The sequence below is a fragment of the Amblyraja radiata genome, chromosome 9, assembly GCF_010909765.2.
Source record: "Amblyraja radiata isolate CabotCenter1 chromosome 9, sAmbRad1.1.pri, whole genome shotgun sequence".
Classification (NCBI taxonomy): Eukaryota; Metazoa; Chordata; class Chondrichthyes; order Rajiformes; family Rajidae; genus Amblyraja; species Amblyraja radiata.
In genome coordinates, this window is record NC_045964.1 from 55,745,393 (window position 1) to 55,768,507 (window position 23,115).

General features: G+C 47.9%; 1 protein-coding gene across 2 annotated transcripts in view; it reads left to right on the forward strand.

Annotated features, from left to right (window-relative positions):
* brf1 (BRF1 RNA polymerase III transcription initiation factor subunit) overlaps nucleotides 1-23,115 on the forward strand; it is a 340,666-nt gene that overhangs the window by 212,334 nt on the left and 105,217 nt on the right. For both annotated transcript variants that reach the window (XM_033027515.1, XM_033027516.1), the window contains 4 exons: nucleotides 7,355-7,481; nucleotides 11,905-11,944; nucleotides 13,516-13,608; nucleotides 16,820-17,101. In XM_033027515.1, coding sequence (XP_032883406.1) covers nucleotides 7,355-7,481; nucleotides 11,905-11,944; nucleotides 13,516-13,608; nucleotides 16,820-17,101 — 542 coding nt within the window. The remainder of the gene's footprint in view (nucleotides 1-7,354; nucleotides 7,482-11,904; nucleotides 11,945-13,515; nucleotides 13,609-16,819; nucleotides 17,102-23,115) is intronic.

A 23,115-nucleotide genomic window follows, 5' to 3' on the forward strand; every position in this document is an offset into this window, starting at 1 on the left:
ACTAACACTATCCTACACACACTAGCGTCAATTATACATTTATACCGAGCCAATTAACTTACAAACTTGTACATCTTTGGAGTGTTGGAGGAAACAAGATTGTTAAGGGCTTGGTCACACTAGAGGCAGGAAACAAGTTCCCGATGTTGGGGGAGTCCAGAACCAGGGGCCACAGTTTAAGAATAAGGAGTAAGACATTTAGAACGGAGACGAGGAAACACTTTTTCTCAAAGAGAGTTGTGAGTCTGTGGAATTCTCTGCCTCAGAGGGCGGTGGAGGCAGGTTCTCTGGATGCTTTCAAGAGAGAGCTAGATAGGGCTCTTAAAAATAGCGGAGTCAGGGGATATGGGGAGAAGTCAGGAACGGGGTACTGATTGGGGATGATCAGCCATGATCACATTGAATGGCGGTGCTGGCCCAAAGAGCCAAATGGTCTGCTCCTGCACCTATTATCTATTGTCTATTGAAACCGAAGACCTCGGAGAAAACCCACGCAGGTCACGGGGAGACCGTACAAACTACAGACAGCACCCGTAGTCAGGATCGAACCCGGGTCCCTGGCACTGTAAGGCAGCAACTTTACTGCTGCGCCACCGTGCAGCCCATCATCGTCAGAGCTCTTCAGCTTTCATTATCTTGTCTCTAGTCGCTGCTTATGCTTCCTGGGAGTGGTGTTTGGCAGGAACACAGACCAGGACAGCCCAAGAACAGGTCGTTCGGCCCACAATGTCTGTGCCGAAAATGATGCCAAGTTAATCCCCTCTGCCTGCATAGAACCCATATCCCTCCATTCCCTGCATATCCATGTGCCTATCTAAACACCTTTTTAAAGACCACCAGCCCTGGCAGCGCGTTCCAGGCACCCACCAATCTATGTAAAAAAAAAACTTGCCCCACACATCTCCTTTAAAATTTCCTCCTCTGACCTTAACGCTATGCCCTCCAATCTGACATTTGTACCCTGGTTAAATACATTGTGATTCTCTATCCCATCTATGCCTCTCATAATGTGATATACTTCCATCAGGTCTCCACACAACCTCCAGCGTTCCAGAGAAAACATTCCATGTTTGTCTAACATCTCTTTATTAGCTGATTCTAATGCTGGCAGCAGGCTGGTAAAATAAACAAGCTGTTGGCAGCAATTTCAATTCAATTTTGTTCAGATCGCTGTGTTTTTGTGCACAAGTTGGTGCTGCTATCTATACACGTTTAATAAACATACATGTTATGCAGTTGAAAAACAAAATAACAACCTTAAACTTTGTAGAGGTGCCGGTGGCACAGCGGTAGAATTGCTGCCTTACAGCAAATGCAGCACCGGAGACCCGGGTCCCATCCCGACTACGGGTGCTGCCTGTACGGAGTTTGCACGTTCCCGCTCCCCGTGACCTGCGTGGGTTTTCTCTGAGATCTTTCACTCTTCCAAAGACGTGCAGGTTTGTAGCTTAATTGACTTGATTAATTGGCTCGATAAATGTAAAAAAAATAAAAATTGTCCAGTATAAAATTGTCCAACTTCCAGTATGGTGGACTCTTTGGAAGGTACAAGGTACGCCAAACTATCATGTACTGTAGTATAAAACGCACTGGTTCTCACACAATGAACTACATTGCGCCAGCTGGTAGAGTTGCTGCCTCACAACGTCAGCGTCCCGGGTTCCATCCTGACTACGAGTTCTATCTGTGAGGAGTTTGCACGTTCTCCCCCTGACTGCGTGGGTTTTCTCTGGCTGCTCCAGTTTTCCTCCCAAAGATTAATTGGCTTCTGTAAAATTGTCCCCAGTTCATAAATTCATGGTCATTTGATAGGAGCAGAATTAGGCCATTTGGCCCATCAGGTCTACTCCGCCATTCAATCATGGCTGATCTATCTCTCCCTCCCAACCCCATTCTCCTGCCTTCTCCCCATTACCCTTGACACGCATACTAATTAAGAATCTATCTATCTCTGCCTTAAAAATATCCATTGGCCTCCACCGCCTTCTGAGACAATGAATTCCACAGATTCACTACCCTTTGACAAAAGAAATTCCTCCTCATCTCCATCCTAAAGGAACGTCCTTTAGTTCTGAGGCTGTGACCTCTGGTTCTAGACTCTCCCACTAGTGGAAACTTCCTCTCCACATCCACTCTCTCCAGGGCTTTCACTATTTAGTCATGAGGTCCCGCCTCATCCTTCTAAACTCCAGTGCTGTCAAACGCTCCTCATATGTTAACCCACTCATTCGTGGGATCATTCTCGTAGCGTGTAGGATAGAACTAGTGTACGGGTGATTGCCGGTCAGCGTGGGCCAAAGGGCCTGTTTCCGTGCTGCATGTCTACAACTAAAACTAAGACACACACATGCCCAGTGCTGCATGCCAGCCCGAGCTATATCACCATCACTACATACACTCTTGTGTGCTCTCTATTTGTGTGCACATGTTTTGATTCATACAAGCTCTGCATGGATTTCACTGGTTGGACATTTGAGCCGACTCCATCTGCTGCTTAGGCTATGTGGATCTGGCGTTTAGTTTAGAGATACAACCTGGAAACAGCCCCTTTGGCCCACCGAATCCACGCCGACCAGCGTTCACCCCACACATACTATCTTGATTAATACGGGTAATGGGGAGAAGGCAGGAGAATGGGGTTGAGAGGAAAAAATAGATCAGCCATGATTGAATGGCAGAGTAGACCCATTGGGCCGAATGGCCTAATTCTGCTCCTGACTTACTTTAGTCCACAGTGGCTGTGTTAATGTCAGAGATATGGCAGCAAGTCACCTCCCGCAGTGAATCATATCACAGATTCCCTTCGTAGCTGATGGAAGACCTGACGCGGAGATTAGAGCCTTCAGGGCGTGACCTGAGCTCCTCTTCCATCCATGTGGGATGGCGAACGGGTTTCCACTGAATGTCTCACCCATGGCCGGATGCCACAGTCTGAAGAGGTGTCAGTAGCCACAGCAGCAGCAGTCCTTTAACCCCATCTCTGAGCCTGTGATGTACCTTTGATGTGCTTCCCCTCCCACAGTTTCAACACCACCCAGCGCTGGACACAGTACTGGGAATCGTAGCATCATACAGTGTGGAAACAGGCCCTTCCGCCCAACTTGCCCACACCGACCAACATGTCTCAGCTACACTAGTCCCACCTGCCTGTGTTTGACCGTTATCCCTCCAAACCAGTCTCATCCATGTACCTGTCTAATTGTTAAATCAGCAATAATCCCTGCCCCAACTACCTCCTCTGGCAGCTCGTTTCATACATCCACCCCCCTATGTGTGAACAAGTTACCCCTCTGATTCCTATTCAATCTTTTCCCCTTCACCTTAAACCTATGTCCTCTGGTCCCTGATTCCCATGTCTGGGCAAGAGACTGTGTGCGTTTACCCGATCTATTCCCTCCATGTATAGGGCTCTGGTGAGACCACATCTGGAGTATTGTGTACAGTTTTGGTCTCCTAATTTGAGGAAGGACATCCTTGTGATTGAGGCAGTGCAGCGTAGGTTCACGAGATTGATCCCTGGGATGGCGGGACTGTCATATGAGGAAAGATTGAAAAGACTAGGCTTGTATTCACTGGAGTTTAGAAGGATGAGGGGGATTCTTATAGAAACATATAAAATTATAAAAGGACTGGACAAGCTAGATGCAGGAAAAATGTTCCCAATGTTGGGCGAGTCCAGAACCAGGGGCCAGAGTCTTAGAATAAAGGGGTGGTCATTTAATGCTGAGGTGAGAAAAAACGTTTTCACCCAGAGAGTTGTGAATTTGTGGAATTCCCTGCCACAGAGGGCAGTGGAGGCCAAGTCACTGGATGGATTTAAGAGAGAGTTAGATAGAGCTCTAGGGGCTAGTGGAGTCAAGGGATATGGGGAGAAGTCAGGCACGGATTATTGATTGGGGACAATCAGCCATGTTCACAATGAATGGTGGTGCTGGCTCGAAGGGCCGAATGGCCTCCTCCTGCACCTATTTTCTATGTTCAGCCACAGCTGCCATGCAGCCTCAGTCCGGAGAGCAGTGAGGTCACCTCCATATGGGGCCACACTGAGTGAGGGTGGCATATTTCAGTCTGTTTTCCTGCCAAACTTTCTTGTCAGTTTTATTTTTCCATTTAAACATTTGTTATATTAAAGTGTGTAAAATTCTGGGAGTGGATGGGAAGAATGCACGGAGGTTTTTACCTAGAGTGGGGGAGTTGAGAACTGGGGGACATGCGTTTAAGGTGAGGGGGCAGGTACTATCAAACATTGGACAGGTACAGGGATAGGACAAGATAGAGGATAGGAGCCAAATGCAGGCAGTTGGGACTAGTGTAGATACGGTATATTGGTCGGCATGGGCTAGATGGGCCGAAGGGCCCGTTTCCACACTGAGGCTCTGAGGGGACTGGGTGGGTGGAAGATTACAACCTTTATGTGGTCCGCCCTGTTTTGACTAATGCAATCAACTCAACATGCACAAACGGAAGATCAAATAGAACAAGTTGTCCAACAACTTTAGACTGTGCACGCCACACGAAAGAAGAAGAAGAAGAAGTAGGGGCTGGGGAAAAGTAGTGTGAAGACTGTGGTTGAAATCACTCTGCTGGATGTTGCCACAACTAGAGGCAGTGAGCTATAGGGAGAGGTTGAGTAGGCTGGGACTCTATTCCTTGGAGTGCAGGAGGATGAGGGGTGATCTTATAGATGTGTACAAGATCATGAGAGGAATAGACAATAGGTGCAGGAGTAGGCCATTTGGCCCTTCGAGCCAGCACCGCCATTCAATGTGATCATGGCTGATCTTCCCCAATCAGTACCCCGTTCCTGCCTTCTCCCCATATCCCCTGACGCCGCTATTTTTAAGAGCCCTATCTAGCTCTCTCTTGAAAGTATCCAGAGAACCTGCCTCCACCGCCCTCTGAGGCAGAGAATTCCACAGACTCACCACTCTCTGTGAGCAAAAGTGTTTCCACGTCTCCGTTCTAAATGGCTTACCCCTTATTCTTAAACTGTGGCCCCTGGTTCTGGACTCCCCCAACATCAGGAACATGTTTCCTGCCTCTAGCGTGTCCAAGCCCTTAACAATCTTATATGTTTCAATGAGATATCCTCTCATCCTTCTAAACTCCAGAGTGTACAAGCCCAGCTGCTCCATTCTCTCAGCATATGACAGTCCCGCCATCCCGGGAATTAACCTTGTAAACCTACGCTGCACTCCCTCATTAGCAAGAATGTCCTTCCTCAAATTGCGAATGAAACAAAGTTTCATTCGCAAGAAGAAGGTACATGGATGGATGGATGGTTTAGAGGGATATGGGCCAAATGCAAGTTGGTGGGACTAGTGTAGCCGGGACATGTTGGCGGTGTGGGCATGTTGGGCCGAAGGGCCTGTTTCCACACTGCATCATTCTGACTCTGTGTGAGTAACACAGCAGATGGAGTGATGGTTAGATCATTCGTGATCTCACTGAATGGTTAGACTTGTGACGCCTCCTCCTCTTCCTGCATACATTTCAATTGCTGTCTACGAGGGTTTATAATCAGTTGCCGGCTTCAACAACAAGAGCATCACTCATTGATTCCACTGCACTCAGCGATGACCTGGAAACATGCTACGACACCACATAAATAGTAGTTTAACCTTCACACAGAAGGTATGAATGAGTAAGGAACCAAGAGGCACAACACACCGGAAATATTTTAAGAAGGAACTGCAGATGCTGGAAAATCGAAGGTAGGCATAAATGCTGGAGAAATTCAGCGGGTAAGGCAGCATCTATGGAGCGAAGGAATAGGTGACCTTTCGGGTCGAGACCCTTTTTCAGATTGATGTGGGGGGGGGGGGGGGGCGGGAAAAAGAAAGGAAGAGGCGGTCTTCAGACTGATGTGGGGGGGAACGGGAAAAAGAAAGGAAGAGGTGTACCGCTTCTTCCTTTCTTTTTCCCGCCCCCCCCCCCCCACATCAGTCTGAAGAAGTGTCTTGACCTTTCGGGTCGAGACCATTTCCTTGGCGCCATAGATGCTGCCTGACTCGCTGAGTTTCTCCAGCAGTTTTGTCTACATACCGGAAAATAATCAGTAGATCTTTCTATGAGAGCAAACCGCCAATTATATAAATGACTTGGACGTAATCGTAGACGGGTTGGTTAGTCAGTTTGCAGATGACGCCAAGATTGCTGGAGTCACGGACTGTGAGGAAGGCTGCCAATGTATGCAACTGGATATAAAGATCAGCTCCAGAAATGGGCAGGGGAATGGCAGATGGAGTTTCGACCAAACTAGTGTGAAGAGTTGCACTTGGGAGATCAACTGTAAGAGGAAGTATATAGTCAATGGCAAGGCCTTTAGTTTTAGTTCCCAGATACAGCGCGGAAACAGGGCCTTCAGCCCACCGAGTCCTTGCAAACCAGCGATCCCAGCACACCAACACTATCCTACACACACTCGGGATAATTTACTGTTTTACCAAAGCCAATTAGCCTACGACCTGTTCTTCTTTGGAGTGTGGGGGGAAACCGGAGAACCCAGGGAAAACTCACGTACAAACTCCATACAGACAGCACCCACAGTCAGGATTGAACCCGGGTCTCTGGCACTGTAAGGCAGCAACTCTACCACTGCATCACTGCATTGATGTACAGAGGGATCTTGGGGATGCAAGTCCATAACTTGTTGAAAGTGGAGTTGTACACAAGCACACAGAGTGATAAAGAAGACATTAGCTATGCTTTGCTGAGCTCCTCTAGCACTTTATTTTTTGCTCAAGATTCCTGCAGTCTCTTGTGTGACATTTTTTGCTCAAGATTCCAGCGTACCAGTTCCTTAGACAAAGTCCAATGTCCACAATGGGGTAGAGGTGAATCGGACAGTACCCTAGCGTATGGAAGGACCGTTCAGAAGCCTGATAACAGAGGCGATGAAGCTGTTCCTGAGTCAGGTGGTGCGCGCATTCAAGCTTCTGTACCTTCTGCCGGACGGGAGTGGGGAGAAGAAGGAATGACCGGGGTGGGACAAGTCTTTGATTATGTTGGCTGCTTTCCCGAGGCAGCGTGAAGTGTAGATGGAGTCAATGGTGGGGAGTGTGGTCTGTGTGACGGACTGGGCTACATCTACAATGGTGGGGAGTGTGGTCTATGTGATGGACTGGGCTACATCTACAATGGTGGGGAGTGTGGTCTGTGATGGACTTGGCTACATCTACAATGGTGGGGAGTGTGCTCTGTGTGACGGACTGGGCTACATCCACAACTCTCTGCAATTTCTTGTGGTGTTGGGCAGCGCTGTTCCAAGCCAAGCTGTGCGTGTTTAGGTACAATGTATGTAGACGTGATTCACTTCAATAATTTAGCTGAACTTCTTTGACTTCTGTTCCAGGCTCAACGAGTTTGAAGAGACACCAACCAGTCAGTTAACGATTGATGAGTTTATGAAGATTGACTTGGAACAAGAGTGTGACCCGCCCTCATTCACAGCGGGGAAGAGAAAGGTTCGACTGCGGCAGGTACGTTTGTAAAGATGTGAGACATTGAGTAAAGGGCCTGTCCCACTCGGCGTCATTTGCGCGTCACGCAGGTGGCGCGCGAGGATTTTGAGCCTCACAAAATCCTGGGGTACCGCACGTAAATGATGTCACGTAAATGACGCCCAAGTGGGACAGGCCCTTAATCAACCACTGGAGAAAGTGCCACAAACATTGAGTTGAGAGGAGCTGGAGGTGGTTTGGGGTAACTGTCATAAGAGGTGAGTTTAAGTTGATGGGGGCTGAATTCTTTGAGAGGTTGATCATGGAGCAAATCAACTCCTATCTCGACAAAAACCTGGACCCACTGCAGTTCGCTTACCGCCACAACAGATCAACGGTGGATGCGATCTCGCTGGCCCTCCACTCCGTTCTGGACCACTTGGACAACAAAAACTCATATGTCAGGCTGTTATTCATCGATTACAGCTCGGCATTTAACACAATCATCCCCTCCAAGCTGGTTACCAAACTCGCAGAACTGGGTCTCTGCACATCCCTCTGCAATTGGATCCTCGACTTCCTCATTCACAGACCACAGTCTGTTCGTATTGGTGGAAATGTGTCAGCCTCGATAACAATCAGCACGGGGGCACCTCAAGGCTGCGTGCTCAGCCCCCTGCTGTACTCACTCTATACCCATGACTGCGTAGCCAATCACAGTGCGAACTCCATCATCAAGTTCGCTGACGACACCACTGTTGTGGGGCGTATCACTGATGGGGATGAGTCAGAGTATAGAAGAGAGATCGAGCAACTGTCCATATGGTGCCAGCGCAATAACCTGGCCCTCAACACCAGCAAAACCAAGGAACTGATTGTGGACTTTGGAAGGAGTTGGAGGGGGACCCACAGCCCCATTTATATCAACGGGTCGATGGTGGAAAGGGTCAAGAGCTTCAAATTCCTGGGCGTGCACATCTCTGAAGATCTTTCCTGGTCGGAGAACTAATGCAATAATCAAGAAAGCTCATCAGCGCCTCTACTTCCTGAAAAGATTACGGAGAGTCGGTTTGTCAAGGAAGACTCTCTCTAACTTCTACAGGTGCACAGTAGAGAGCATGCTGACCGGTTGCATCGTGGCTTGGTTCGGCAAATTGAGCGCCCTGGAGAGGAAAAGACTACAAAAAGTAGTAAACACTGCCCAGTCCATCATCGGCTCTGACCTTCCTTCCATTGAGGGGATTTATCACAGTCGCTGCCTCAAAAAGGCTGGCAGTATCATCAAAGATCCACACCATCCTGGCCACACACTCATCTCCCTGCCACCTTCAGGTAGAAGGTACAGGAGCCTGAAGACTGCAACAACCAGGTTCAGGAATAGCTACTTCCCCACAGCCATCAGGCTATTAAATCTGGCTCGGACAAAACTCTGATTATTAATAACCCATTTTCTGTTATTTGCACTTCATCAGTTTATTTATTCATGTGTGTATATATTTATATCATGGTATATGGACACACTTATCTGTTCTGTAGTAAATGCCTACTATGTTCTGTGTGTTGAAGCAAAGCAAGAATTTCATTGTCCTATACAGGGACACATGACAATAAACTCACTTGAACTTGAATTCTCTTGGTTTGTGAAGGATGAAAGGTGATCTCATTGAAACGTACAAAATTCCTATCACACAATGTTTTAGATCGAGATGCCTATCTATGTCCTCCAGTGATGCTGCCTGACCCACTGAGTTATAGTCAGAGAGTGATACAGTGTTGAAACAGGCCCTTCGGCCCAATTTACCCACAACGGCCAACATGTCCCAGCTACACTAGTCCCACCTGCCTGTATTTGGTCCATATCCCTCCAAACCTGTCCTATCCATGTACCAGTCTAACTGTTTCTTAAACGATGGGATAGTCCCAGCCTCAACTACATCCTCTGGCAGCTTGTTCCACACACCCACCACCCTTTGTGTGAAAAGGTTACCCCTCGGATTCCTATTAAATCTTTTCCCCTTCACCTTAAACCTATGTCCTCTGGTCCTCGATTCCCTTACTCTAAGTAAAAGACTCTGTGCATCTACCCGATCTATTCCTCTCGTGATTTTGTACACCTCTATAAGATCTCCCCTCATCCTCCTGCGCTCCATGGCATAGAGACCCAGCCTACTTATATCTCCCTGTAGCTCACACCCTCTAGTCCTGGCAACTTCCTCCAGCATCTGCGGTCCCTTGTGTGGGTAGATGCAATGACATTTCTTTGCACTTTAGATACACAATGCGGAAACAAGCCCTTCGACCCACTGAGTTCTCACCGAACAGCGATCACCCCCGTACACTGGCAGTACCCACACACTCGGGACATTTTATAATTTACAGAAGCCAATTAACCTACAAACCTGTATGTCTTTGGAGTTTGGGAGGAAACCGGAGCAAACCCACGCAGTCACGGGGAGAACGTACAAACTCCGTCAGAACTCTGTGAGGCAGAAGCTCTACCACTGCGCCACCGTGCCATGCACTGTGCAGCACTTTGTGTTCTAGCATGGGCAGCTCCTTGTGTCTCCAAATTCTTATCGGACTTGACGGGGACGGAAGAGATTAAGGGATGAGCCGTTCAGGACAGAGCTTCTCAAGAGGCTGCAGAGGTTCAGCCGCTGTGGTGAAGATGGACATCTTTGTTTATTAAGGGAATCGATATTTAGCTTTATTATTGTCACATGTACCAAGGCGGTGAAAAGCTTTGTTCTGCATGTTATCCAATCTGATCAGATAATACCATACACAAATACAACCATCTAACTCCAGTACAACAGGTAGAGCAAAGGGGAAGATACAGAGTGCAGAATATAGTTCTCAGCATTGTAGCGCATCAGTTCCACAGACAAAGTCCAATGTCCGCAATGGGGTAGAGGTGAATCGGACAGTACCCTAGCTTATGGAAGGACCGTTCAGAAGCCTGATAACAGAAGGGAAGAAGCTGTTCCTGAGTCTGGTGGTGCGCGCTTTCAAGCTTCTGTACCTTCTGCCGGACGGGAGCGGGGTCTTCCTGCCTCACACTCTGCATCAACACCAGACCTTCCAGGGGGCTTCATTACACTGAGACCCCGACAGGAAACCCTGATCACTTGAACTCCCGGCATTGTACCGTAGGAAAACAGGTCACGGCACATCTCTGCTGGCTCCGTCAGTGACCCATCCAGATCACCGCCATCCTCTGCACCATCGCCATCTCCCTGGGCAGATGCTTCCCTTCCCCCTGAAAGGATCCGCTTCCTCCTCCCCTTTCAAGGCCGCGCATTCAAGATCATGAGCAAAACACCAAGTGCCGGAGCTCAGCGAGTCAGGCAACATCTAGCGAAGTGTGGAAGAGAGAAGTGCAAATGCTGGTTTATATCAAAGGTAGACACAAAACGCTGGAGTAACTCAGCGGGTGAGGCAGCGTCTCTGGAGAAAAGGAATGGGCGACGTGTCGGGTCGAGACCCTTGTTCAGACCGAAGAAGGGTCTCGACCCGAAACGTCGCCCATTCCTTTTCTCCAGAGATGCTGCCTCACCCGCTGAGTTTCTCCAGCATTTTGTGTCTAACATCTAGAGAAGGAAAGGACTGACGACAACCTTTCGAGTCAGGGCCTTCCTTCAGACTGATGGAAGGGTTTAGAGGGGTTTAGAGGTGTTTAGACAATAGGTGCAGGAGTAGGCCATTCAGCCCTTCGAGCCAGCACCGCCATTTAATGTGATCATGGCTGATCATCCCCAATCAGTACCCCATTTCCTGCCTTTCCCCTCTAAACCTTGTAAACCCCTCTAAACCTCTAAACCCCTTTAAACCTTCTAAACCCCTCTAAACCCCCGCAAACACCTCTAAACTCCTATAAACTCCTCTAAACCCCTCTAAACACCTGTAAACCTGTAAACACAAATCCCACTATACCCCTCTAAACCTCTCCAAACCCCCCCTAAAGCTCTCTAAACCACTCTAACCCCATCTAAACCCCTGTAAACACCTCCAACTTCATCTAAATCCCTCTAAACACCTCGCAACCCCTCTAAACACCTGCAAACGTCTCTAAACAACCCTAACTAACGGAGTCAGGAGAGACCTGAAGAGAAGGGTCCTGACCCAAAAGGTTGTCTATCCATGTCCTCCACAAATGCTGCCTGACCTGCTGAATTCCTCCAGCACTTGGTGTTTTTGCCGAAGGTTGCAGCACTTCCAGTTCCTTTTTGTCTGGATTCAAGATAATAATAACTTACCCTTTATTTACCTGCTTCTTTGAAAATTTGGCTCTCCAATTCTTAACCCCTTTACCATTATAAATGGGTTTCAAGCTGCGATCACGCCTAAGAGATCGATATCGTTATGTACGGGACCCTCAGTACTGCATTGTATGTTGATTGTAAATCATTTGCAAAAGCACCTGATAACAATTTTTTAAATGTATTTGTTGTTATCATTTCAGTTGGAACAAGAACTATCCAAAAAACTGGAAGATATTGAAGGTAACCATGAACTTCTTGTTCATCTGTACTTTCTCTTTTTCTCACTCTTTTGATCTCACACATTCTCTCTCTCTGGTCTTCTCCGCCTCTCAGCGGCACTGTCCTTTAGAAGGATGAGAGGATATCTCATTGAAACATATACGATTGTTAAAAGTTTGGACACGCTAGAGGCAGGAAACATGTTCCCGATGTTGGGGGAGTCCAGAACCAGGGGCCACGGTTTAAGAATATGGGGTAAGCCATTTAGAACGGAGACGAGGAAACACTATTTCTCACAGAGAATGGTGAGTCTGTGGAATTCTCTGCCTCTGAGGGCGGTGGAGGCCGGTTCTCTGGACACTTTCAAGAGAGAGCTAGATAAGGAGTCAGGTGATATGGGGAGATGGCAGGAACGGGGTACTGATTGGGGATGATCAGCCATTATCACATTGAATGGCGGTGCTGGCTCGAAGGGCCAAATGGCCTACTCCTGCACCTATTGTCTATTGTCTATTGTAAAATGTTGGAGAAACTCAGCGGGTGAGGCAGCGTCTCTTTGCACTAATTGTGAATGATGTGATTGTATTCATAGAACAGGCACGTGCCGTGCATAATTACTCCGGGTAGACAGTCAGTCGGCTTTTAAAAAATCTTAAACCGCGCATGTGCAGATTGTTCTCCTCTCTGTAAGCTGACAGTCGACTTTTATAAAGTCTTCAAAAGCCATATCTCTTAATAAAGTACCGTATTTCCCGGCAATGAAGACGCACCTGCGTCGAAGACGCACCCGACCCCCTCCTTCTCAACGCTCCTGCCCTCCCCGCAACTTTACCCCTGGCCAGACTCCCCAAATGCTGTGAAAGGAGCTCTTCCCCCCCCCCCCCAGCGGCACTGTCCTTTTACAGCCGCTTCCCACTTTGTAGACGCTTCCCATCAGCTGCCAGCAATGAGGGATAGACTTGGCTATCCCTCAGTACAGCAACGTTGTTCTTGATGTTGCCGTACTGTGGGATAGCCAAGTCTATCTTTCTTGGCTAACAACCGGCCTCCAAGACGCCTTATTTTTGGGTAAAAAATAGCGTCTTCATTGCCTGGAAATACGGTATTTAAAAACATATAGCACAAATAAATCTACTTACCACATTATTTATACACAAACTCCATTCTTCTGTTTCTTAAGATACTCTTAAGATAATGGTAATCCATGTTTGAAAAACCCGCCAAGAAACTTGCGCTGCGCATGCGCAGTACACAGTCCACGGTGCAAAGGCAGAATTTCAACTGCATTCAGCTCCCCTTGTCATTGAAAGCCTGAAGCGGCGCCGACGGCACGAGAGCTGCACGTACTTTCGCGTATTACAAGCACAGCGGATGAAAGGCACGGAGAATCATGCCTAACTAAGAGATCAATCTCTCGGGCAGGCAGAATTCTCCTGTGCCTTTACTATTTATATTTAATAATTACCGCTTTATAGTTTCAGTCAGGGTAAGCAGTGCCGACCTTGCCTACCCTGATGGCACGGGCCTGGTCTCAGCTCACGTGACAATCACCGATACTACTGGGTTATAACGTGATTTTTGTTGTTTTGCAGGTGAAATAAACAGCTACCAGGATGAGATTGAGACAGAACTGGAAATCATGCGTCCACGATACCGGGGAGTGTACGCGACGTATGCTAAGGGAGGTGTGTACACCACAGTGTGTCCATCACTGGGGCACCAGAGCGCAGTGTATAACTCGATGTTAATGATAGCTACAAGAACATCGTCACTGCCAATGATCAGTGCTTCTTTTATTATCACATGGACATATGTACAGTGCGATTCTTTTTTTGCATTCAGTTCAGTAAAGTACAGGGAAGACTGAAAAGACTAGGCTTGTATTCACTGGAGTTTAGAATGATGAGGGGGATCTTATAGAAACATATAAAATTATAAAAGGACTGGACAAGCTAGATGCAGGAAAAATGTTCCTAATGTTGGGCAGAACCAGGGGCAACAGTCTTAGAATAAAGGGGAAGCCATTTAAGACTGAGGTGAGAAAAAACTTTTTCACCCAGAGAGTTGTGAATTTATGGAATTCCCTGCCACAGAGGGCAGTGGAGGCCAAATCACTGGATGGATTTAAGAGAGAGTTAGATAGAGCTCTAGGGGCTAGTGGAGTCAAGGGATATGGGGAGAAGGCAGGCACGGGTTATTGATAGGGGACAATCAACCATGATCACAATGAATGGCGGTGCTGGCTCGAAGTGTCGAATGGCCTCCTCCTGCACCTATTTTCTATGTTTCTAAGTAAGCTAAACTAACCCTAACCCTAACTCAGTACAGTATCGCCATACATAGGAACAATTCCTGATTTGTACAAGGAGCATAGAGATAGTCCACTGAGACAACATTCAACAGTCGCCCGATTTAGTCGCCATTTGCAAAGTCTAGTTGGGTTCGTGCACTGGGTCTCCTGGAGCGGGGTCCGATCCAGGCAAGCCCCAGGCTGCTGCAGGCCCTCCAGCCGTCGCCTCCATGTTGCCTGACCTGCTGAGTTACTCCAGCACTTTGTATTTAAAAAATATATAAACCTGCATCTGCAGTTCCTTATGTGTAAGAAAGGAACTGCAGACGCTGGTTTAAATCGAAGATGGACACAAAATGCTGGAGTAACTCAGCGGGACAGGCAGCATCTCTAGAGAGAAGGAATGGGTGACTTTTAGGGTCGAGACCCTTCTTCAGACTGAAACGAAACATCACCCAATCCTTCCCTCCAGAGATGCTGCCTGACCCGCTGAGTTACTCCAGCATCTTGTGTCTACCTGCAGTTTCTTATTTCTCCTCAGTCCATAACCTGTGTTCAACTCTCCCACTCTCCCCGGCCTCTACATATCTCCCCTTCTGACCCCTTGATTTATTTCCCTTATACCTCTGGCAACCAAAACCCTGGAAATCTTCAGTAACAATTTGAACAAAGGAGGAGTGCTGAACTGAAACGTCGCCTGCCCATTTCCTCCACAGATGCTGCCTGACGCACTGTTCCTCCGGCACTTTGTGCTTTGCCCGAGATTCCAGCTTTTGCAGTGTCTCCGGTTTACCATTCTGTTCTGATTCCCTGCTTGGAATTGTCAATGAAACAGCCTCACTCCATGAAAGGAATACAATAGACAATAGGTGCAGGAGTAGGCCATTTGGCCCTTCGAGCCAGCACCGCCATTCAACGTGATCATGGCTGATCATCCCCAATCAGTACCCCGTTCCTGCCTTCTCCCCATATCCCGTGACTCCGCTATTTTTAAGAGCGCTATCTAGCTCTCTCTTGAAAGCATCCAGAGAACCTGCCTCCACCGCCCTCTGAGGCCGAGAATTCCACACTCACCACTCTCTGTAAGAAAAAGTGTTTCCTCGTCTCCGTTCTAAATGGCTTACTCCTTATACTTAAACTGTGGCCCCTGGTTCTGGACTCTCCCAACATCGGGAACATGTTTCCTGCCTCTAGTGTGTCCAAACCCTTAACAATCTTATATGTTTCAATGAGATTGCCTCTCATCCTTCTAAACTCCAGAGTGTACAAGCCCAGCTGCTCCATTCTCTCAGCATATGACGGTCCTGCCATCCCGGGAATTAACCTTGTAAACCTACGCTGCACTCCCTCAATAGCAAGAATGTCCTTCCTCAAATTAGGGGACCAAAACTGCACACAATACTCCAGGTGTGGTCTCACTAGGGCTCTGTACAACTGCAGAAGGACCTCTTTGCTCCTATATTCGATTCCTCTTGTTATAAAGGCCAACATGCCATTCGCTTTCTTCACTGTCTACTGTACCAGCATGTGTGTTCCCCATGGACACGCTGAATCCACAGAGCTGTGTGTTTTGTGCGTCGCTTTTCAGTACCTGCCTTGTCACAGGCTCCCACAGTCAGCAGCGTTTACTCTTTGCCTGTAGAAACAAGGAGCTTCAGATGCTGGTATAACAAGGAAAACCCTGGGGAAAAGGTTCCGACTGTCGACCCTATCTATGCCTCTCCTAATTTTATATACAGCCGAGGGTTGAGATGTAAAAATGTCCACCCGACAGTTCTCTGCTGAAGATAAAGCAGTCTCAGTCTGTAGAAATAAGGAACTGCAGTTGCTGTGTAATACACAAAAGGCCTTAGTGAGACCACACCTAGAGTATTATGTGCAGTTTTGGTCACCAAATTTGAGGAAGGACATTCTTGCTATTGAGGGAGTGCGGTGTAGGTTCACCAGGTTAATTCCCGGGATGGTTGGCCTGCCATCTGTTGATAGAATGGAGCGGCTGTGTTTGTATACTCTGGAATTTAGAAGGATGAGAGGGAATCTTATTGAAACATAAAAGATTATTAAGGGTTTGGACATGCTAGAGGCAGGAAACATGTTCCCAATGTTGGGGGAGTCCAGAACCAGGAGCCACAGTTTAAGAATAAGGGGTAAGTCATTTAGAACAGAGATGAGGAAAAACTTTTTCACACAGAGAGTTGTGAGTCTGTGGAATTCTCTGCCTCAGAGGGCGGTGGAGACCGGTTCTCTGGATACTTTCAAGAGAGAGCTAGGTAGGGCTCTTAAAGATAGCAGAGTCAAGGGATATGGGGAGAAGGCAGGAACGGGGTACTGATTGGGGATGATCAGCCATGATCACATTGAATGGCGGTGCTGGCTCAAAGGGCCGAATGGCCTACTCTTGCACTTATTGTCTATCCATGTTCTCCTGAGAGGCTGCCTGACCTGCTGAGTTACTCCAGCACTTTGTGTTTCTTTTTATGTTCCCATCTAATCGGAAAAAAAAAAGTGCAAATAGATCTGTGAACAGACTGTTGTTCGGACTGGTTTGCATTGACGTTGTCAGTGGTGTAGCCTTACCTGTAACGGTGCTGGGGTTATGTTTGCAGATGGCCAGGATGACGGAGTCTCGGTGGCCTCTTTAGGAGAGGACGATGGGGAGGATGAGGAGCTGGCAGCGGTCGCCGACCATCTCAACAAGGACCTCTACGACAATCTCCTTAATGGAGACCCACCACAGGACAAGGATAGCGCAGAGAAGAAGAAGGAGCTGGAACCACCGCCCAAGCCCCCCAACCTAGCGTGTCTGTTGGGCCCGCTCCCCACAGCGGCCAGCCTGGGCCTGAAGGAATCCATCGAGGAGTGTATCGCCGCTGAGGAGGCCGAGGCAGGTAGGTGTGAGCAGCATCGCCCACGTTTCACTCAGTAACAGCTCACTGCTGGCAGGGGAGTGTGCATGCGTGTGTGAGTGTGCGCGTGTGCGTGCATGCGGGCGTGCATGTATTCGCGTGCCTGCACCTGTGTGTGCGCGTGCATGTGTGTGTATGCATGCATGTGTGCGCACGCGTGTGTGTAGGTGAGTGCATAAGTGTGTGTGTGCGCGTGTGATGAAGGAACAAGTTAATACCAACAGCCTGCCACAGTCTTGTTGTGAATCTGTTTCTAACGTGTCTAAGCTGTGATAGGAGATCTCTGCACTGCATCAAAGGTTGAGCAGATGGATCAGCCACGATCGAATGGCGGAGTAGACTCGATGGGCCGAATGACCCAATCCTATGACTTATTGTCTCATAAATAGTTTTCTCTGGAAGGCCGGAGGTTGCGGGGAGACCTGATAGCAGTGTATAAAGGTAGGAGAGACATAGATAGGGTAGACAGTCTTTTCCCAAGGGTGGAAATATCAAATACTAGTGGGCATAGCTTTTAGGTGAGAGGGGCAAAGTTTAAAGGAGACGTGCGAGGCAAGTTTTTTATCCTGAGGGTGGTGGTGCCTGGAACACGCTACTGGCGGTGGTGGTGGAGGCAGATATGATAGTGGTGTTTCAGAAACTTTTGGTTAGGCACATGGATATGCAGAGAATAGAGGGGTATGGATCATGTGAAGGCAGATAAGATCTGGTCTCGGCATCGTGTTCAGCACAGACATTGTGGGCCGAAGGGCCTGTCCCTATGCTGTACTGTTCTATGTTCTAAGTTCCAATGCGCAAGCTGAGAGTTGAGCTGTTGCTTAGATCTTCAAATTCTGCTTCTTCGTGATATATTTTGTCCGTCGGCCATCGGCAGCTGTGCTTTCAGCTCTGAAATGACATGGGAGCCACAGGAACAGGCCCTTCGGCCCACAATGTCTGTATCTGCCACCACCACTGCCACCAGCAGCACCTTCTTTGAAGAGAACTTTAAGGGAATTTACGGTGGCACAGCGGTGGAGTTGCTGCTTCACCAGAGACGCAGACACTGACTACGGGGGCTGTCTGTACGGAGTTTGTGCGTGCGTGCGTTCTCCCCGTGACCTGTGTGGGTTTTCTCCAGGTGTTCCGGGTTTCCGCCCACATGCCAAAGACGTGCAGATTTTGGGGTTTTTTTAAATTCAAAAGATTAATTCAATTATAAAAAAATAATATTACACTACAATAAAACAAGCCAGAACCCACCACCATAATACAATACAAACAAATATCCTTAATAAACAGCTATCTTACACTCCTTGTCAAGGATGCATTCAACACCCTGCGGAGCCCAGCGGTCCCGGAACTCCCTCAGGGTGCCCGTGGACAGGGCGTAGTCCCTTTCTAACCCCACCCTGGTACGGACGTATCCCCGGAAAAGGGGCAGGCAGCTGGCTCGAGTACAGCCCTCCACAGCCTGGCGCCTTGACTCGCGGATGGCCAGTTTGGCCAGGCCCAGGAGCAACCCAACCAGGACATCTTCAGCCCTCTACCCTCTCCCCCCATGCACAGGGTGTCCAAAGATGAGGATGGTGGGTGAGAAGTGCAGCCAGAAGGCAAGGAGCAGCCCTTTAGCTATTCAAACAGTGGCTGCAGCCTCACGCACTCCATATACACGTGGTACACAGACTCTTCCTGCCCGCAACAGTGGCAGGCGGCAGGATGTGCAGCTTTGTAGGTTAATTGTCCTTGGGAACATTAGTGTGTCGGCGCGGACTCGGTGGGACGAAGGGCCTGTTTCCGCGCTGTATCTCTCAAGTAAAGTAAAGTGAAGAACGCAACAGCCTCAGCAGAAGGACTGCGGCAACAGATGCTGGCCCTGGCGTGGTACATCCATCTTGAAAAATGAATCAATTAAAAAAAAATCCCGTTGCTGTCTTCAGTGTACCATGTGTGAGTTGCCTGTCATGTTTTTTGCGTGTTACAATATACTTCAAAAATACAGCTATCTAATCTCATTTTGAAAAGAACATAAAAGAAATGCAAGGTGATCTTTTTTTTAAAGTGCTCAACCACTGTGTGTTATGTATAATTGAACATAAAGACAGAAAATATCCTCGCTTCCAAACTTGCACTTCAAAGCCCTTTTCATTTCTGCTCTCTCATCTCGTGTGTGTGTGTGTGTGTGTGTGTCCAAGTGGGATTTCCTCCTGGGTGTGAGTGTTTCTCGTCGGGCTTGGCTGACAAGGTTCTGCGGGAGTGCGGAGCCGCTGAATGGAACTCACGAGCTGTGAGCGGTGTAGGGGAGACTCAGTGAGATGCAGCTGCAAAGCTCAAGTGGACGGCACGGTGGCGTAGTGTTAAGGGCCTGTCCCACTTGGCAGTCATTTGCGTGTAATTTACGCGTCATCATTTACGCGTCACGACGCGCGCGACATGCCACGCACGGTGCGTGGTGACGTAGGCAGTGACGTGCAAATGATGCAAAAGTGGGACAGTCCCTTTAGAGTTGCTGCCTCACAGCGCCAGAGACCCCAGTTCCATCTTGACTACGGGCGCTGTCTGTATGGAGTTCGTACATTCTCCCTGTGACCGCGTGGGTTTTCTTCAGGTGTTCCGGTTTCTTCCTGCAAGGGGTAAGCCATTCAGAACGGAGGTGAGGAAACACTTTTTCACACAGAGAGTGGTGAGTCTGTGGAATTCTCTGCCTCAGAGGGCGGCGGAGGCCGGTTCTCACGATACTTTCAAGAGAGAGCTAGATAGGGCTCTTAAAGATAACGGAGTCAGGGGATATGGGGAGAAGGCAGGAACGGGGTAGTGATTGGGGATGATCAGCCATGATCACATTGAATGGCGGTGCTGGCTCAAAGGGCCGAATGGCCTACTCCTGCACCTATTGTCTATTGATTCCAAAGACGTGTGGGTTTGTCAGTTAATTGTTTTTTGGTAAAATTGTAAAATTGATTAGATCTTGGAATTCCCTCGTGTGTAGGATGGTGGTAATTTACGGAATGATCGCTGGTCAGCACGGACTTGGAGGGCCGAAGGGCCTGTTTCCGCGATGTATCTCTAATCTAAACTAAAACTAAACTAGACATCCCTGTCCTTTGTTGTGGGTTCCTGCAGGGGACGTTGTTCTCCCCTGCCACCTTTGCTCTGTGCGTTCCTGTCTCTGCAGTCTTTAGGTCGGTGGAATTCATTGCCACTGACGGCTGTGGAGGCCAAGTCAACGGATATTCTTAAGGCAGAGATTGGTACGTGTGTCAGAGGTTATGGGGAGAAGGCAGGAGAATGGGGTTAGGAGGGAGAGATAGATCAGCCACGATTAAATGGCGGAGTGGACTTGATGGGCTGAAAGACTTATTCAGGCAGCATCTTGGGGGAACATGGATAGGCTACACAACCACAAATTGAGCACATAATATTGACTGAAGAAGGTTCCCGACCTATAACGTCACCTGTCCATGTTCTCCAGAGATGCTACATTCTCCAGAAATGCACTATGTGTCTTTTTATGTAAACCTATTTTTCGTTAACCTTCTACTTCTCAATTCATTCACCCTCTTCATTCAGTGCCGGTAAGGGAGTCAAGAGCTTTCAATTGCCATAATCATGTCAAATTCAAGAGCAAAGGGAGATACAGAGAGCAGAATATACGGTGCCCTCCATAATGTTTGGGACAAAGACTCATCATTTATTTATTTGCCTCTGTACTCCACAATTTGAGATTTGTAATAGAAAAAATCACATGTGGTTAAAGTGCACATTGTCAGATTTCAATAAAGGCCATTTTTATACATTTTGGTGTCACCATGTAGTAATTACAGCTGTGTTTATACATAGCCCCCAATTTCAGGGCACCATAATGTTTGGGACACAGCAAGGTCATGTAAATGAAAGTAGTCATGTTTAGTATTTTGTTGTATATTCTTTGCATGCAATGACTGCTTGAAGTCTGCGATTCATGGACATCACCAGTTGCTGGGTGTCTTCTCTGGTGATGCTCTGCCAGGCCTGTATTGCCGCCATCTTTAGTTTATGCTTGTTTTGGGGACTAGTCCCCTTCAGTTTTCTCTCCAGCATATAAAAGGCACTCAATTGGGTTCAGATCGGGTGGTTGACTTGGCCACTCAAGAATTGACCATTTTTTAGCTTTGAAAAACTCCTTTGTTGCTTTAGCAGTATGTTAGTGATCATTGTCTTGCTGTAGAATGAACCGCCGGCCAATGAGTTTTGAGGCATTTGTTTGAACTTTAGCAGATAGGATGTGTCTATACACTTCAGAATTCATTGTGCTGCTACCATCAGCAGTTGTATCATCAATGAAGATAAGTGAGCCAGTACCTTCAGCAGCCATACATGCCCAGGCCATAGCACCCCCACCACCGTGTTTCACAGATGAGGCGGTATGCTTTGTATCTTGGGCAGTTCCTTCTCTCCTCCATACTTTGCTCTTATATGTTAATCTTTATCTCATCTGTCCACAAGACCTTTTTCCAGAACTCTGGTTGCTCTTTTAAGTACTTCTTGGAAAACTGTAACCTGGCCATCCTAGTTTTGCAGCTAACCAGTGGTTTACATCTTGCAGTGTAGCCTCTGTATTTCTGTTCATGAAGTCTTCTGCGGACAGTAGTCATTGACAAATCCACACCTGATTCCTGAAGAGTGTTTCTAATCTGTCGGACAGGTGTTTGTGGATTTTTTTAATTATAGAGATAATTCTTCTGTCATCAGCTGCAGAAGTCTTCCTTGGCTTGCCGGTCTCTTTGCGATTAGTAAGCTCACCAGTGCTCTCTTTCTTCATAATGATGTTCCAAACAGTTGATTTTGGTAAGGTTTGGCTGATGTCTCTAACAGTTTTATTTGTGTTTCTCAATCTCAGTCTCATAATGGCTTCTTTGACTTTCATTGGCACAATTTTGGTCCTCATGTTGATAAACAGCTATAAAAGTTTCCAAAGGTGATGGAAAGACTGGAGGAAAGACTACGTGCTGAGAGCTCTCTTATACCTGCATTACACCTGAGCAATTATAAACACCTGTGAGGCCATGTGTCCCAAATATGGGGGGGGGGGACGACTATGTATAAACACAGCTGTGATTTCTACATGGTGAAACCCAAATGTCTAAAAATGACTTTTATTAAAATCTGACAATGTGCACTTTAACCACATGTGTACACACAAGGTACACACAAAATGCTGGAGTAACCTAGCGGGTGAGGCAGCATCTCTGGGAGAAGGAATGGGCGACATTTCGAGTCGGGACCCTTCTCCAGACTGATGTCAGGGGAGGGGGCGGAACAAAGATAGAATGTAGTCGGAGGCAGTAAGACTGGTGGGAGAACTGGGAAGGGGGAGTGAATGGAGAGAGAAAGCAAGGGCTATCTGAAGTTAGGGAAGTCAATGTTCATACCGTTGGGGTGTAAACTTCCCAAGAGAAATATGAGACGCTGTTCCTCCAATTTGTGCTGGGCCTCACTCATGACAATGGAGGAGGCCCAGGACAGAAAGGTCAATTGGGAATGGGAGTGGGAGTTAAAGCTCTGAGCCACTGGGAGGTCAGGTAGGTTAAGACGGACTGAGCGGAGGTGTTCAGCGAAACGATCGCCGAGCCTGCGCTTGGTCTCACCGATGTAGAGAAGTTGACACCTGGAATAGCGGATACAGTAGATGAGGTTGGAGGAGGTGCAAGTGAACCTCTGCCTCATCTGGAAACACTGTTTGAGTCCTAGGATGGAGTCGAGGGGGGAGGTAACAGGTGTTGCATCTCCTGCGGTTGCAGGGGAAAGTACCTGGGGAGGGGGTGGTTTGGGTGGGAAGGGACGAGTTGACCAGGGAGTTTCGGAGGGAATGGTCTCTGCAGAAAGCAGAAAGGGGTGGAGATGGGAAGATGTGGCCAGTAGCGGGATCCCGTTGGTGGTGGTGAAAATGTTGGAGGATTATATGCTATAAGCGACGGCTGGTGGAAGGTGAGAACAAGGGGGACTCTGTCCTTGTTATGAATTGAATTGAATTTGAA